Here is an 18284-nt window from a genome sequence, read left to right on the forward strand (position 1 = left end):
TTCTTCTTAACTACTTTAATGGTTTGATGGAAAATCTGATCATATTTTAGGTCACATTTATATTGAAATGGAAAATTCTGCTGGACTTCTTGCTCATTTCTAAACTTCTCCAAAGCTTTATTTGAGAACAAACTTGACAATATGACAGTGGATGGTGTAGAAATAATGGGTATTTGTGGGTTTTGGTGACATTGTTACTGACAGTCAGTTTTGGGTTAAATCACATTTTGGATTTGATAAGATGGAACTTTATTCATCTTACATCATTTCTTGTCACAGCAGTAACAGGAATATAAGACAATTAGGTAATGAAATATATGTAAGGATAAGTGTAACATAATAATGATTTGACATTTCGGCTATTAAATGTATATCAAAGTAAGGAAGAGTTCATTTCATACATATGTATTCGTATATATTGCATGACAACTTATTCTAAAAAGTAATGTGCTTTCGAAGGCAGATTAGAGTCACAGTTACAACATTTCCTTCTGAGAAGTGGTAAAGTGAATGAGTATGACGTACTTGTGATTGTGTAACATCACCTCTGCCTTCTTACTTAATGAAGCCTGATTCTGACCAGTGAGAGTCCTTATAAGCCTACAAAGAAATCTTTCTTAGCAGAAATGGATTCTGGACCAAAACGCGTTTGCATTAAATTGTCTAAATCCTCTTAACGTATTAGTCCACAGGAACCAAACCAGTTGGAAACCATTTGTTGTGCAATTCTCTGACCAGACTGACTTGATCTTAAACATTATAGGAGGGAGGAAGTTGTAGTGCAAAGGTTGCAACTGGGTGCGTCCCTTATAATCAGCTACAGCTGATTTTCACTGCTGCCAATTCCTGCTGGGAAAGAATTAGGCCAGCCATGCAATGTTTTTCTTCTTCCCTAGTAACAACACGGTCCTCAGCGAGTGACTAGGCCCTGCTGGAATACTCTCATGAAAACTGAGACACATTATTTGCGTAAAGTTACAGAACAGGGGAGTAACGAGTAAATGTAGGCCAACTGCTCCCGTGGAGCCATTTTGCACGTCATCTGTCTGGACGTCTTCAGATTATTCTATTCTGGGAAGCAGAAGGATGTGTTGATTGCATCTCTGCAACACATCAACAACATCATGAGACCAACTCATGGCTCATTAATGGGAAGTCATCCTCACATTCTACTTCAAATTGCAGTATGTGTTGTGAGTTTCTTCTCAGTGTTGCGCTCACAAACTTCACTTTCTCATGTTCCCTCCTCTCTTTCTCACAATTGCCTCTCATCCCTGACTCTCTGAGGTCTTCCCTGTGTCCCGAGGCCTGTCAGGTGTTGTCCGGTTAAAAATAAAAACCCAACAACACAGAGATAAGCAGCTCAACTCACCACCCATCAGCTGATAGTAGCTCAACACATCTCGTTCTAATTCAAGGTCATGATTCTATTCTATTCTCTTTCCTGGAAAGTTTTTAAGTTTGTGTTTTTTGGAATGCCGCAAAGTCCAGGAACTGCTTTAAGAATTTCCTCCTTGAGAATGTACTAAAACAACCTGATGATCTCTGTGAGAGGACTTGCAGTGCAGCTGAATGATTGTGGAGACGAAGCGCAAGCCTCCAGTGGATATTTGCTAAAACTTGAGGCTGCTCATTTTGGCTCCTCTGTGTCAGAATTTGTGTCCATATTGAGACCAGAGTTTGGCAGAGCACTAGATACTAAAGTTAGAGCACAAAGTGCCTTCATAAATAGATGTTGCCCCTCAGGGACCTGTGTTTTAAAAGCTTTGACTCCTGCCAAAGTTACAGAGCGTCCTGACCGCTGATATTATATCAGCGTATCATTTTATACTCCTCCAAGTGACGTTTTGCAGTGTCACATTTACAAATTCTGCATTCCTTTTTGCTGTGGATGTCAAACTGGGGACCCCCGAGTGCCAGAATGATCACTATAACTACATAGCATTATTTACATGAGGGGGGGGAGTCAATCAAAAGCGGATATTTTACTTAACTTTTTCCTCTGAAAAATAGGGATCATGAAGCAGAATCCATCAGCCCTTCACTGGATGCAAATACTTCAGAGCAGATGTGGTAAGCAACGCTGCCAGCCGTAATTTGTGCCCTCATTCAATGAATATTATCTAAAAAGCTTATTAATATTCACTATGCCCTCATAACACAATGTTCCCTGTGCCTGTAGAATAGCAACAGCTGTTCTTGATCAAGCACATTTATTTCACAGGGACATCCAATTTAGCTGAAGAGTTTCCATAACAGAACGGTTTTCTTCAGTGTGCATGACAAATAGAAGCCACAAGATATGACTTTTTACTGCAACTCGCTCACAAAGAATGAAAAATTCTTGCTGCCCCACTTAAAAGTAAACAAAGACTTTCCTCATCAGGAATCATTTGAATTGCACAAAGACAAAGAGGTGAGGATATTCAAAGTCTCATCTGGCAAATGACCTCATCCAGGACCAATTTTAGAACATGAGGCCATGTTCATTTGACTGTGCTTTGTATACGTTGGGAATGAGGAAAGCTAAGCCATATTGTATGACAAGTTTTCAATTTTTGCGTGTGTTTCTGTTATTTTGAGGGATTTCAGGCCAATAAGTTTCTATTTTGGATTGGTTTTAGTTATTTTGATTGTTCTGGAGTGGTTTATTGGATAGATATATTCTACACGGATGCATTATAAATGCTACTCATGCTTCTTTTCCATTTGATTTGAAGTGTATGTCATATGTCATCAAGATTTGGGATGTTCTCTAAAATAAATGCAACAAATTGCATCCATCCATCCATCCATTTTCTATACCCGCTTAATCCGTCGGTTGGGTCGCAGGGGGGCTGGAGCCTATCCCAGCGGCCATTGGGCGAGAGGTGGGGTGCACGCTGGACAGGTCGCTAGTCCATTACAGGGCCACACAGAGACAAACGAAACGAACAACCACACACACGCTCACATTCACTCCTAGGGACAATGTAGAATCACCAATTACGCTAACATGCATGTTTTTGGACAGTGGAAGGAAGCCGGAGTACCCGGAGAGAACCCACGCATACACGGGGAGAACATGCAAACTCAAATTGCAACCATTTAAATCAAATACATTTGACAAATGCAAGAAAAGACACATCAAGAAGGTCAGTAACATGACTGGGAATTTAAAAAAAAACATCCCAGGGAGTGTAAAACATGGAGTCCAACAGTAGTAGCTAAACAGTTTATAGATCCGATGAAATCAAAGTCATTACTTAAGTGTTTTGCACGTCACCTGAACACAGTAACTGGCCCGATAAAACTGCTTTGTTTTTGAGTGCTGATAATCGAAATACAAACGCTTAACGCGTTGATGACTCATCATACTGAGGGGCGTATACTAAATCTGAATCCAATGAAACGCTGTCTTGAATTTTGCATTTCAGCAGGGTGGAAATGAACTTTGGAACGGGGGCTGATCAGGCCACTGGAGCTGACATATCAGGGCACTGCCAACATCTCACCCCAGGCTATTTTAAGAGGTCAATGCGTAAAACTACTTTGTGGTTTGACAAATCAAAACTTTAAATAGTTTGGGGATATTTCGGATTGTTGCGTCCTGTGGGTGAAAGAGAAGAGGGCACGCAGCTGAAAAGCAAACATCAGTGGTGGTGTGGAGGCACCATTGATCTGTGGAGGCTCTATTAATCATGTAACACAGAGAATGCAGTTTATTTGGCAACATATGGAGCCATCAATTTATAATATTTGTCAGTGAAGGTCATTCTTATTCAGACAAGACCATGCCAAATCCTATTCTGAATGCAATACAACAGCAGGCCCAGTAAAAAAAGTCTGAGTCCCAAACTTTATGTTGCACCAATTAACAAATAGTCATCGCAAGTCACTTTAATGAGAAATCAAACAAGTAATCCATCCATCCCTATTTTTCTAAAGCCATGGGGAGTTCATCATAACTGTATCTACAATGTGCCACTTCTGAAACTGTAGCTTAGCAAAAGAATGTAACACATCGCATCAAATCTTCACCATCCTGAGGATACACGGGACAGCGGGCGATAGCGGAGAGAAACAATATACTTTTAACAGCAAGAGACCTTCAGCAGAACCAGATTCAGGAAGGTCGGCTGTCTGTGTGGACCGGTTGGGGGTTGAGAGGACAGGACAGGGACAAAAGCACAGCAACATTTGGTGTATTATGAAATTGAAAAAATACAACAAAAGAGGCTCTGAACTGTTTAGCAACTGAAAACTTATATTGAGCCAAAAAATGAAGAAAGCTTTAACTGTAGAACTGGATGCTGTCTTTGCTATCTATGATAATATATACAATTTAATCAGCATGGGGCTTAAATCACTTTCTGCTCATTGTATTCTGTTTATAATCCACAGTTTAACAGAGTCACATCTTATTTTTCATTTAATGTCACTGTAGTTTGATTCCCACGTGATTTCCAAATAAATAAGTGAGACAGGTGGGGTGGGGTGAGACAGCAGGAGGACAAAAAAAATTCATTCCTCATTTTCCATTCTGTGGCCACTTATCCAAACACAGCTCACACGTACCATGCATGCCTTTGTACCGCAACAACAGAAAGAAAATTGACCCTTCTCAGGAAGTGGACTTTTCCACTGCAGACTGTCACACAAAACACACAAACATTTCAGTTTCAGTCAAAGGCACACAGCTGACACATTTCTAGAAAGCAGAGTAGCATTTAAAGTGCTCTGTAAATATCTGGTGGAAATGTTGCCTGATGCATTTCCCCCCAAATCCCCCAGGAGATACCACAACTTTGATTAGACATGCAGTTTTACATACTGGTGTACTTTGCCTTCATATGTCGTTCATGAAATGGTGGATATCCTGTTTCAGAGTACAGCATCAGAAAGGTGAAAACACTTTGTTCCTGTTAGATGAACACGTGCAAGCATGTGTTTTATTAAACCCACCAGAGTTCAGGGACGCGTACACCATCAGCACTTAGGGAGCACAGCCAAATTCTGTGACTTTGTATTCTTGCTGATTCTTCAGTACAAAAGTTGAATTCAGCAAGGAGGCAAATAACTACTTGTGTACCCAAATACATATAATGAGTGGTTGTGTAAAACTCTCAGTTATTTAGCATGACACCAAGGCATGACTGAGCATGGTAAGTTGTTATTAGGCTTTGTTGTTAGTCAGATTTATGTAGACGGGTTATTAACAGACACCTTGCACCTCAGCTGTCATATCCATATTATTTTTTCATTTACTTAGAGCTTATGCGATTTTACCTTGATGGTATATTTTTTCTTTAAGTGTCACATACTTAAGTGCTGCTGTACTCTTGTTTGCTAGTTAAAGAAAAAAAATCTTCTGACACCAATGGTTCTTAAATCAAATTCATACTGATATCAAAAGACAGGTTCACAACATTTTCATGTTTTTTCGCCAAAAAGCTATTTTTTCATGTTCACGCATGAGAAATCATGTCAACAAGTAATTAGTTACCATCTCTTCTACTGCAGTTCTCAAGGATGAAAGAGGAGTTTGACATTTTCAAAACTCTCACACTTAAATAAAAGCCCAACTCTGAGAAATATCAAACTTTGATAGTTTTCATACATTTCTTCATCTATTTTTCAAATGCAATTTACAGAAGAAAACGTGTAAGGATTGTAGTTGAAAGGCTTTTTAAATTAAATGTAGTTTCACAAACAGAGGACGGTAGGATTAAATAAACTGGATGCTGGAATAACAAATTCTCAAATGAATTTGTGTGATGCCGCACTGCAGAATATCGCCTACATGTGTTCAGTCTCCCACATCAGATAAATTCATTACCGCTGTATTCTCTTATTCAGTGTGTGGTTGACCTAAACTGGCTACTTCATACAAGAGTACATCCTGCTTCAGTGGACACTCGAGTATGTTTCTCTTGGTAAATGAATAGGTTCCTAGATTAGAAATTATGCAGAGTTCAAAGTGTGGAGAGAAGATGCCCTTTGATATCAATGGTTCAACATATTTTGGCCTTGAAAGTGGATTTGATACATGCAAAGCCAGCTCAAAGAGCCCTTGAGGGAATTGTGTGCATACAGTGTCTATTTACTGTTGGAAAACACTGCAGTAAACACAAACTGCAGCTGAAAGGATGTTAAGGTTTGCTCAGCCACTTGTTTACTTCTGCTTGTGCAGGACAGAAATGTCTGCAAAAAACATAACAATATCGTTTTCCCTCTGAATAAAAGTGGTAACTTTTACTTAAAGGAGATGACAAACTCTAGAAGAGGCATTGTCAAAAATTTAAACTTAATCTACGAGACTCGAACTGTGTAACTGACATTCATGAAAAAAAAAAAAACACCTATATCCTGGACATTGTTGCTGAGCATCCGACACTGAAATCTCTCATCATACACACAGGAGCCCTTGATGTTGTGAAGCAACAATCGGAGGTATTAAAACAAGACTTTATGGACCTGGTAAACAAAGTTCGATGCACCAGTACAGAGGTGTTTTTCAGTGGACCTCTACCAACAGTTTGGAAAGGAGATGAGAGATTCAGCAGACTGATGATGCTAAACAGATGGCTCAAAGACATGTGTGCTGCTCATTCAATGAACTTTATTGACAATTTCAACATCTTTTGGGGACGCAGGCACCTCTTTAAGGCAGATGGATTTCACCTTAACAAGTCAGGAGTTCAGTTGCTAAGCTCCAACATTTTTTACTCTGCGTCACACACCAGCAGCCCCTATCAAGGACAAGACAGGACAAAACGATCCAAAACGACAGATAGGACAATGCTCTGGTGAGGGCGCTGAGACAAGGACTGACCAGCGAGGACAGCAGATCCAGAAAGAACCTGCAACGTCATCATCCTCACCCCAAGATAAGGAGTCTGCAACGTCATCAGCCTCACCCCAAGATAAGGAGTCTGCAACGTCATCAGCCTCACCCCAAGATAAGGAGTCTTCACCAGCCCCGGCAGTCCAACAGGCGGAGTCTCCCCCTGCCCCAGTGGGAAACCCCAAGCCTTCGCCCCCCCGGACCCCACCCTGCCCCCAGCAGTCTCCACTCAGTCTGGACTCCTCACTTCTGGATTTCCCGGACAGGATGAAGAGCTTTCTCAATATTGGAATACAATTGACACCACGCCAAAATCCCATATTCTTCCCCCCTAACATCCCACCTCATCCAGCCCCTCCCATTCCACCACGTCCATCACGTTGGAAACAACCCTCAAACAGAAGTGACCAAGCTCCCCCACCTCCTCTGAATCATCATATCTGTGAGTCTGACTGATATGTGCCGGGTCCAGGCTCTAATACTGATATCAAGAATGCTCTTCCCCAGATAAAGTCAGGGCCCTATGGAGTTCAGACAGCCTTTTCAATCCCTGTGATGACAGGTAACAGAAAAGTGGTCAAACTGGTGAGAAATAAAAAAGGTTCAGTTAAATCTACCAATCTATTGAATATAGTGTGTCAACCCCGAAACACACCAGTATCACCTGTTGTCTCCACGAGATTAGCCCTACTCAATATCAGATCACTAGCCAACAAATCCCTCTTAGTAAATGACATGATCATGACCTATAATCTAGACTTTTTATTTCTTAGTGAAACATGGCTGACTGAATGTAGCTGTGATACCATTCTCAATGAGGCCGCACCAACAAATTTCAGTTTTATCAATAAGTGTCGAAGTGGTAAGAAGGGCGGGGGAGTTGCCGCCATTTTTAAATCAGTCTTTCAGTGCAAAGAAATTTTACTTGGTGATTTTAGCTCGTTTGAATATCTCTGTTTTTTAGTAAAGGGGGATCCAAAAGTTATCTTCCTAATCATTTATAGACCACCAAGATACCCAGGAACTTTCTTTGATGAGTTTGCTGAACTGCTGTCAGTTATCTGCACTGACTATAACTTTTTTATCATAACTGGGGATTTTAACATTCACATGGACAATAACATGGACACTAATGCCAAAGAACTCTGCTCTCTACTTGACACTTTTGGCCTCCTTCAACATGTGAATGGACCCACACATACTCGAGGCCACACACTGGATCTGGTTATCTCTAAAGGTGTTGACATTTCTTCTGTTGATATCAAGGACTTGGCGCTCTCTGATCATTTCTGTGTGTTCTCTGACTTACAGTTAACTCCAAACATTCAGTTAACCCGTGTGTCTGTTAGAAAAAGGTACATAATTGAGAATACCAGTGCTAAGTTTATGGAAGTTATAGCTATGTCATCAACTGCGAGTGCAGAGACAGTTGATGAACTCTTAGATAACTTTAACTTGAAAATCTCAAATGTCATGGATACTGTTGCACCTGTTAAAAATAAGATGATCTTGAGCAGAAAGCGAACACCATGGAGAAACACTATGATGATAAAGGCCTTGAAAACAGAATGCAGGAAAGCAGAGCGTAAATGGAGAAAAACTAAACTTCAAATTCACCATGACCTCTACAAACAAAGTCTTTGTAATTTTAACCACGGGTTACTCCGCGCTAGACAGCAACACTTATCTGAAATGATTAATAAGAACATCAACAACACTCGTGCTCTGTTTGCAATGGTTAATAAGCTGACAACCCCCCCAAAACAGATAGTTTCAGAACTCTGTTCCACAGAAAAATGCAATGAATTTGCTTGTTTTTTCAATGAAAAAATCAAATCTATAAGGCTAAATATCAACATAAATCAGCAAAATAATAAAATGACGCAAACCTTAAAACCACCTAGGAATCAATCAACTATGATGTCAGAATTCAATACAGTTGACCAAAAAACCATAGAAGAAAAAGTCCAGCATCTTAAACCATCGACATCCTGTCTTGACACAATGCCATCTGACTTCTTTAAAACTATTGTTTTACTCTATACATGCTGCCTCTGGGTCAAATTCTGAAGAACTCTAAAGTCAACTACCACAGCTATGCAGATGACACACAGATATATCTCGCACTGTCTCCAGATGACTGCAGTCCTATAGAGTCATTGTGCGACTGCTTAGAGCAAGTCAAAAAGTGGATGAACCAAAATTTCCTTCAGTTAAATCAAGAAAAAACTGAGGTCATTGTGTTTGGCAACAAAGAGAAGAGGTTTGCTGTCAGTAAACATCTTGAGTCACTGTCTCTAGAAACTAAAGACCAAGCCCGGAACCTCGGCGTGCTTATAGACTCAGACCTGACCTTCAACAATCATATCAAATCAGTCACCAAATCAGCCTTTTATCAACTTAAGAACATATCCAGAATTAAGGGTTTCATGTCCCAAACAGATCAGGAGAAGCTGATTCATGCTTTCATCTCCAGCAGACTTGACTACTGTAACGGTCTTCTGACTGGACTCCCCCAAAAGAGTCTCAAACAGCTGCAGCTCATTCAGAATGCTGCAGCCCGAGTTTTAACCAGAACAAAGAGATCAGATCACATCACCCCAGTTCTCAAGTCTTTACATTGGCTCCCGGTCAGATACAGAATAGATTTTAAAGTTCTGCTGCTCGTCTACAAATCACGGAATGGTTTAGGTCCAGAATACATGAATGACCTGCTAATAGAGTATAAACCCAGCAGAGCTCTGAGATCTGCTGACAGGTCAGATAGTGGAGCCCAGAGTTCAAACTAGACACGGTGAAGCAGCTTTTAGCTGTTATGCTGCACACAACTGGAACAAACTACCAGCAGAACTGAAATCAGCCCCAACTGTAAGCACTTTTAAATCCAGGTTAAAAACATTTCTCTTTCGGTGTGCTTATGGTTGAGTTTATATTTTTCTTTTTCCCCTCTTCTTTGATTGCTTTAATTTTTGTTCTATTTTTTTTTTCTTTAAATTGCTTGTTTTTATGCTGCTTTATGCTGTTCTTTAAAATGCCTTGTTTTTATGTAAAGCACATTGAGTTGCCTGTGGTAAGAAATGCGCTATATAAATAAAGATGCCTTGCCTTGCCTATATAACACAAAGAAACTTGTGAGAGGACCAGACTCGGAGATGTCGGCCTTCTGCATCGGCCAGCATTTCAGCTGATATACTTTAAATAAGAATACTGAAAGTCATGGGGTCATACTTGCAGCTCTGGGTCAGCAGTTTGAGTCCAAAATGCACCACCTTCAGATGTGAAAATTAGCCGTGTCAACAGTGTGGTCCACTGCCATCTACAGGCATGCAAAGCTATTGCATCTTCAACAGAGACGTGCAAATGCAACAAATGAGCAGTTGTTTTTAAACTGCGATTTGTATACAGAGAAGTTTGAGAATTTACATGTTGAATTTTAAACCTATGCATTTTTCTATTACTGGAACATGTTCAACAGAGAGCAGGAAGAATGCAGATCTGTGTGAGGCTACATGACTGTTCCTGAGGCCCTGACTAGATATCCACAGGGTACTCTACTGATGGCTTATCTTCTTCTAAATGATTTACTCACATTCCTTCCTACACACTCTTTGGCTTATCTCTCTTTCAAAGTGTACAACTTTTTTAATGACTCACCATGACTTGTAACTGGAGACTTGGTGTTCTGAAAATGCAAACCTATGTACAAATGAATTATTACCCATTTACTGTGAAGCTTGAAAATTGTAGCTTTAATATTCTTTGCTTGTTGGAGGCGGCTTATGTAAATCAGCACACCTGAAGCAATGAGTTGATGCAGGTTGTCATGTTTTAGCAAGACACTCAACTTTGTACATCTTCAGTGGCCCAATAAGACCTGATGTGTAATGAGTCTTCTTGAACTATTCTAAAAAAACAACAACTTATTTCTCAGCCTCTGAAGACAATTGTTTCACGTTTCATATCTTGACAAAGATATCTGACTTCTCCTTGGCATCCTTCATTTTTTTTCCTAGTCGGATGTTTTACTGCGGTCAAGTGAGCAGACGTTCGTCTTTTCGTGGTCAAGTGAGCAGACGTTCGTCTTTTCCTGATTTAAAGTGCGCCCGTATTACAGAATTTATGGTAAATATAGGAAGTCCATGATACGAAGCGTGCAAATATTTTACTCAACTGTAAAATCCTTTTGATCCATAATTTCTGAAAAAGGTTGATACACTTGAACTCAGGACCATCCTGACTGTTCACTCACTCAGTATCAAACATATTAACTGTATAATTTTGGAGAAATTCAGCCTCAAAGTTCATTATTTTTAAGTGAAAAATGCCTTATGCGCGATATTTATGCAACTGTAGAATCCCTTTGATCCATAATTTCTGACAAAGGTGTGTACACTTGAACTCAGGAACATCCTGACTGTTCACTCACTCAATATCAAACTCATTAACTGTATCATTTTGGAGAAATTCAGTCTCAAAGTTCATTATTTTTAAGTGAAAAAGGCATTATTTGCAATATTTATGCCACTGTAAAATCCTTTTGATCCATAATTTCTGACAAAGGTTGATACACTTGAACTCAGGACCATCCTAACTGTTCACTCACTCAGTATCAAACATATTCACTGTATCATTTTGGAGAAATTCAGCCTCAAAGTTCATTATTTTGAAGTGAAAAAGGCATTATTTGCAATATTTATGCTACTGTAAAATCCTTTCGATCCATAATTTCTGACAAAGGTTGATACACTTGAACTCAGGAACATCCTGACTGTTCACTCACTTAGTATCAAGCTCATTAACTGTATCATTTTGGAGAAATTCAGTCTCAAAGTTCATTATTTTGAAGTGAAAAATGCCTTATGCGCGATATTTATGCTACTGTAAAATCCCTTTCATCCATAATTTCTGACAAAGGTGTGGACACTTGAACTCAGGAACATCCTGACTGTTCACTCACTCTGTATCAAACATATTAACTGTATAATTTTGGAGAAATTCAGCCTGAAAGGTCATTATCTTTTAGTGAAAAATGCCTTATGCGCGATATTTATGCTACTGTAAAATCCCTTTGATCCATAATTTCTGACAAAGGTGTCTACACTTGAACTCAGGAACATCCTCACTGTTCACTCACTCAATATCAAACTCATTAACTGTATAATTTTGGAGAAATTCAGCCTCAAAGTTAATTATTTTTTCACTTCAAAATAATGAACTTTGAGACTGAATTTCTCCAAAATGATACAGTGAATATGTTTGATACTGAGTGAGTGAACAGTCAGGATGGTCCTGAGTTCAAGTGTATCAACCTTTGTCAGAAATTATGGATGAAAGGGATTTTACAGTAGCATAAATATCGCGCATAAGGCATTTTTCACTTAAAAATAATGAACTTTGAGACTGAATTTCTCCAAAATGATACAGTTAATGAGTTTGATATTGAGTGAGTGAACAGTCAGGATGTTCCTGAGTTCAAGTGTAGACACCTTTGTCAGAAATTATGGATGAAAGGGATTTTACAGTAGCATAAATATCACGCATAAGGCTTTTTTCACTTAAAAATAATGAACTTTGAGGCTGAATTTCTCCAAAATGATACAGTGAATATGTTTGATACTGAGTGAGTGAACAGTCAGGATGTTCCTGAGTTCAAGTGTACACACCTTTGTCAGAAATTATGGATCAAAGGGATTTTACAGCAGCAAAAATGTCGCGCATAAGGCATTTTTCACTTAAAAATAATGAACTTTGAGGCTGAATTTCTCCAACATTATACAGTTAATATGTTTGATACTGAATGAGTGAACAGTCAGGATGGTCCTGAGTTCAAGTGTATCAACCTTTGTCAGAAATTATGGATGAAAGGGATTTTACAGAAGCATAAATAATGCAAATAATGCCTTTTTCACTTCAAAATAATGAACTTTGAGACTGAATTTCTCCAAAATGATACAGTTAATGAGCTTGATACTGAGTGAGTGAACAGTCAGGATGTTCCTGAGTTCAAGTGTACACACCTTTGTCAGAAATTATGGATCAAAGGGATTTTACAGTAGCATAAATATCGTGCATAAGGCATTTTTCACTTAAAAATAATGAACTTTGAGGCTGAATTTCTCCAAAATTATACAGTTAATATGTTTGATACTAAGTGAGTGAACAGTCAGGATGTTCCTGAGTTCAAGTGTACACACCTCTGTCAGAAATTATGGATCAAAGGGATTTTACAGTTGCATAAATGTCGCGCATAAGGCATTTTTCACTTAAAAATAATTAACTTTGAGGCTGAATTTCTCCAAAATGATACAGTGAATATGTTTGATACTGAGTGAGTGAACAGTCAGGATGGTCCTGAGTTCAAGTGTATCAACCTTTGTCAGAAATTATGGATGAAAGGGATTTTACAGTAGCATAAATATCGCGCATAAGGCATTTTTCACTTAAATGTAATGAACTTTGAGGCTGAATTTCTCCAAAATGATACAGTGAATATGTTTGATACTGAGTGAGTGAACAGTCAGGATGGTCCTGAGTTCAAGTGTATCAACCTTTTTCAGAAATTATGGATCAAAAGGATTTTACAGTTGAGTAAAATATTTGCACGCTCCGTATCATGGACTTCCTATATTTACCATAAATTCTGTAATACGGGCGCACTTTAAATCAGGAAAAGACGAACGTCTGCTCACTTGACCGCAGTGATGTAACTTGACCGCAGTGATGTTTTCAACAATTTTTCCACAGTCCCATTTGTCTATAATACAGTTCCATTAAAACGTGATCGGGGTTTGAGCTAAAACCCATTCATTTTACAACATGATTACCTCATTCATCAACACCATTGTAATGGTTGCCATGGTTACCTGTAAACACGACCGGTTACGGTGAGAGAGGGCTAGCGCATTCTGTGGCCGCGGCCGCGGCCACGACCAGCCATGACTCTCCGTGGCCGCGGCCACGACCAGCCATGACTCTCTGGCCGCGGCCACGACCAGCCATGACTCTCTGGCCGCGGCCACGATCAGCCATGACTCTCCGTGGCCGCGGCCACGACCAGCCATGACTCTCTGGCCGCGGCCACGATCAGCCATGACTCTTCGTGGCCGCGGCCACGACCGGCCATGACTTTCCGAGGCCGCGGCTATGACTTATCGATGCAGCACTCACTATCGAGGCTGCAGCCATTACTGGGGCGGTACAGCAGAAGGTATTTTGGCACTTGCCGGTTACATCTCCAGGTGTTCACACAGCTGCCATTGAGTTGCCATGGTAACTGCTACTGTTTTACCTACACTAAAGGTGTCAAAACCTTAATATATTTGAATTAATTAATTTATTATTTTTCAGACCCAGATTAGTAGAACACCAGGAGGTCTAGGGCCAGAATACCACCTACAGGTACCGTACATTAACAGCAGAATGACAGTGTGTGATAGACTGGTCAGCTGCTCGTTGTCAGCTGACGCTGTTTTGGCAGCTCGAGCCTTGTCGTAATTTTGTGGTTTGAAACGGGTGTAATAATGAGAATGCAGCTTTGTTATATACATATGTATGTGTATATATTTCTAGTGTAAGGTAGAGGATGTTTGTTTTGTATGTGTATTTATTTAAAGATTGCCTATGGTGCCCTACGAATGAATGAGTAGGTATGTATACACATTGCTTGAAGATCATTCAAGCTGTTGACCTAACGAATTTTCCAATCATGTACTACAAGCTTTGTATCATTGAAGAGGAATAAAGACACTATACAGCTGTTAAGATTTGTATGTAACATCTTTATAAAATCTGTAATTAAATATTTCACAAAAATAGAAATACTATAATAAAATGTAAAATATAAAGAATATAAAAAACACTGAAGGTAGTTATATATACACAATTTTTAAATACGACTGCTAGATGCTGTATTGCATATTTTGGGAGGGAGAAGATTGTGTGGATATTGTGGATGTTGTGGACTATTAATAGCACAGTTATGGTCCACAAAGAAGAAAAGTCTGTCTTGTTAAAATCTTCCAAAAACTTTGTAGTTCTTCCCTTCTACGAGTTGTTCCCAGAAATAATCATAGTCCTTTTTATATTGAAAGATAAATGTGAACATTTCTGCTGGAGAATCCAGGTCATGTTCATCTTCCCAACTGTGAAGGTCCTGAAGTATTTGGGTTTGCTCCTCTTTTTCCATGGAAAGGACCTGTGGTATTTCCACTCTTCCTGTAAATTTTGTATTGCGACACCAGTCAGCAGCAGCTCTGCAGTCTCTCAAAAGAACGTCGCTCTGCATTAAACAAGAAGACAAGGTCAGAGTCTTCATCGTACATTGATATTCCCAAGTATTGATTGAAACTTGCTTATAATTTACATCAGAATAACAACTTGATCATATAAATAGAAATGCTTATTATTTCATTCTCAAAAAAACCCCTAATTTATAGATAATCTTTATTAAGTAGGCTAGGCTATCATTGTTCACCGTGTTGAATTTGCTATATTGCCTTACAATAAAACCAAGATTGTATATTTTATGTGAAAGTGGAATTCATAACCTTGGTTATGTTAACTATTTCAGTACTTCCTTCTGTGAACTGTTTTGTCTTTTTTTTAAGAAACGACTCTTAAATATTATTAAATTCAATTTAAATAAAATTTAAACCTCATGTATCTTCTTGGTTTGTATATAATGTAATTGTTATTTCTTTACATGCATGCAATCCATAGAAATAAAAAACCAAAGGGTTAAAATTTTACAATAATAAAGTTCCACCACAAGGTGTCACCGTTCTGCAAGTCAAGTAGGCTGTGCTGCAAAATAATAAGTTATAGTTGTGTAAAACATTGCACAATAAGAAGCCATGTTACTACCAGCAACAAAATATATATATTTTTTTTAAATGGATGAGATCATATATGCTTAGCTTTGTTTTTATTGTCTCGTGTAACTGAAGCCACTTTAATAATAAGATCGCACTAGCATTTAATGGGTCTATAGCTGTCAGGGTTAAGGATAGAAATGATCTTACCTCCTCCATGCTTTCTGAGTCATCCTTTGTTATGTCTTCAGGCCTGTAAAACAAACAAAAAAAAAAGATCTTTGAATTGCATTGGTGCCATCATTACAGTGACATCAATTTAACCTGCTTAGTACTTTGATCCATGACTGTCAGAATGGATTTATAGATTTAACACGTACACCTAAAACACAATGGCCTTTACCTTTTGTCATCCTTAGTTGGTGTGCTCTTCAGAAGCACAGATTCAGCTCGGTGTCTGGAGATGCTGAGAGTTTTTTGCAGCCACTGAATCAAAACCTAACAAAGAAATTATGAGAAAAAATGGCAACTTACAAACAATATAGAATTTAGCCATGTATACATATGTTTATTCGTTATAGATTTAAGCACTATAATTTTGATTCCAAAAGCTACAATTGAATTATATTGAAAATGAATGGTACCATAGAGGAATAGATATATCTCTATATCTATATCCAAACTCTTTTGACATTTGCATCTCTAAGACACAAATACCATTACTCATAATTTCATGCTGTGAATTGTATTCTTGTACTAATAAGTATGTTGTTAAGGATCCTCTTAGCTCACCTCAGGCAAAATGACATTTGAAACGTAGAGCTGCTTCTCAGCAACGGTGCCGGGTATTGACAGGACTTTTTCGAGTCGCTCGATCATGTCTTCGGTCTGGTGTAGTAATAGACATTGGAAAAAAAAGATTTAGCTAACATTCTTAAATTGAATAACAAAAAAATACATAAAACCTGTGTTAAAGTGACCAATTTTAAACTTACAATGCTCTATTACTCCTTTCCTACATGCTATTTAAAAAGTCCACATACCTTCATGTCATTGAACAAAGTGAGATGTTCACTGTAGTGTTTCCGCAGTGCAGGATCTAGTCCTCTGTTTTTCCATAAATACATTCTGTTTGACAGAATTGTCCCACTCTGTAGATTTCTTTCCAAATCCTGTAATCATACATATTTAGCGGTTGATAGTGCTTTATAACCATGGGCTATTTATAGAGTTATTGAATGCCTTTAGTATATAAAATGCAGTACATCTCACAGGAGATTGTATGCTATTACCTTTATTTCTTCATCTGCCAGAATGTCTTCTGCTTTCACAGACTGCAGAATGTCATCTCTGTATAAAGAAAAGCATTACCTGAATGTTTACATGTCCATTTCGACAAGATACATACTCCCACTGTTAAGTCATACTCCATTGTCCTAATCTTGTCAAATGAAAATTATATAACACATTTTAATCTTTGTACATTAATGTAAAACACTGAAAATGATGAGAAGCATTAAGGGTAAAACCATGTTAATATTCTGTTTTAAACACAACAAAAACAATTATTATTTTGATCTTCATGGCAGGCAGGCTTCTGCAAAATGAAATTATTCTTACAATTCAGGGGTGCTGTTGCATCCACAAAAAAAATCCTTTGTGGTCCAGTCCCCCTCCACACCAGCACACTTGAAATGCAGCCAGCTTTTGCATGCTGTGCATTGTACCCAGGGGTACAACTTTATTTTTTCATGGAAAAAACTGTTGAAAAACACAAGTGGTACAATTCCAACAATAGTTAATAAGTTTTGATCTACTGTCAAGTTTGTACAGTTCAGTTGGGTCTCAAATAATTTTTTCATATTTCCTGTGTTGTTTGGATTTTCTGATATATAGACTGTGTTGTGTGTAAAGTACTATATAAATATAATTAATATAGTTTCTATTTATGTTGTACGTACCTGGTTGTCCCAGTTGCCCGTTGGAACAAGCAGGACCTTATTTGCCAGGCCAGGCAATGGCTGCTGGAGTTAGGTTTCTTTGCCTCTGCTTCTTGAAGTTTTACTTCTTTTTTCTCCATTTTGTGAAGCTCTTCAGCAGTTGGTGGGAAGTCCTGTGTTACAACGATCTGTTTTACATCATGTCTTTTATTCATTGCAGATTTTGGTATAACATTAAAACAGAAAAAAAACCTCTAACCTCTGCGTTGACAGCCTTCAGCATTTCTGCAGCATGGTGAACACGAAGAGTCCTACACTGATTAAGGCTCAGAGCCTCTGCAGGTACCTTGCGGTTTATGAGCTCATTTTCAGCAGCCTATTTGTGAAACAAAAATGAACTTGATGAAATTATAAACAACATTTGCAAAGAAAAGGGGAGAAGCAGCTCAAATAATAAACAGCTTACAGAACACACAAAGACTCCACAGTTAACAGTATCTTGCTGCTTCCACTGTGAAGGAAATGCCACTGTCCACCCTTCAAGGCCACCGGATGATTTGAAGACATTTCTGCATGAGAACAAATTTAATTAGTATATGTTATTTATTACATATAAGTAATTGTCATGCATACATGCATCCACACGCTTTTTACCTATTCATGTCGGCACCTGATGCACATGCACATGCACAGGGATAAATATTTCAC

At 38.6% G+C, this 18284-nt stretch overlaps 1 protein-coding gene across 1 annotated transcript; it reads right to left on the reverse strand.

Moving 5' to 3' along the window:
• Window positions 1–14589: 14589 nt before the first annotated feature.
• LOC142396279 (uncharacterized) lies at window positions 14590–18160 on the reverse strand. Its single transcript, XM_075478863.1, has 10 exons — window positions 18043–18160; window positions 17836–17952; window positions 17598–17749; window positions 17257–17397; window positions 16929–16986; window positions 16680–16808; window positions 16429–16524; window positions 16040–16134; window positions 15847–15889; window positions 14590–15104 (listed from the first exon to the last, which is right to left on the reverse strand). The coding sequence occupies exons 2-10, from the start codon at window positions 17857–17859 to the stop codon at window positions 14835–14837; spliced, it is 1008 nt and encodes a 335-aa protein (XP_075334978.1). The 5' UTR covers window positions 17860–17952; window positions 18043–18160; the 3' UTR covers window positions 14590–14834.
• Window positions 18161–18284: the final 124 nt, after the last annotated feature.

The sequence above is a fragment of the Odontesthes bonariensis genome, chromosome 1 (assembly GCF_027942865.1).
Source record: "Odontesthes bonariensis isolate fOdoBon6 chromosome 1, fOdoBon6.hap1, whole genome shotgun sequence".
NCBI classification, from domain to species: domain Eukaryota; kingdom Metazoa; phylum Chordata; class Actinopteri; order Atheriniformes; family Atherinopsidae; genus Odontesthes; species Odontesthes bonariensis.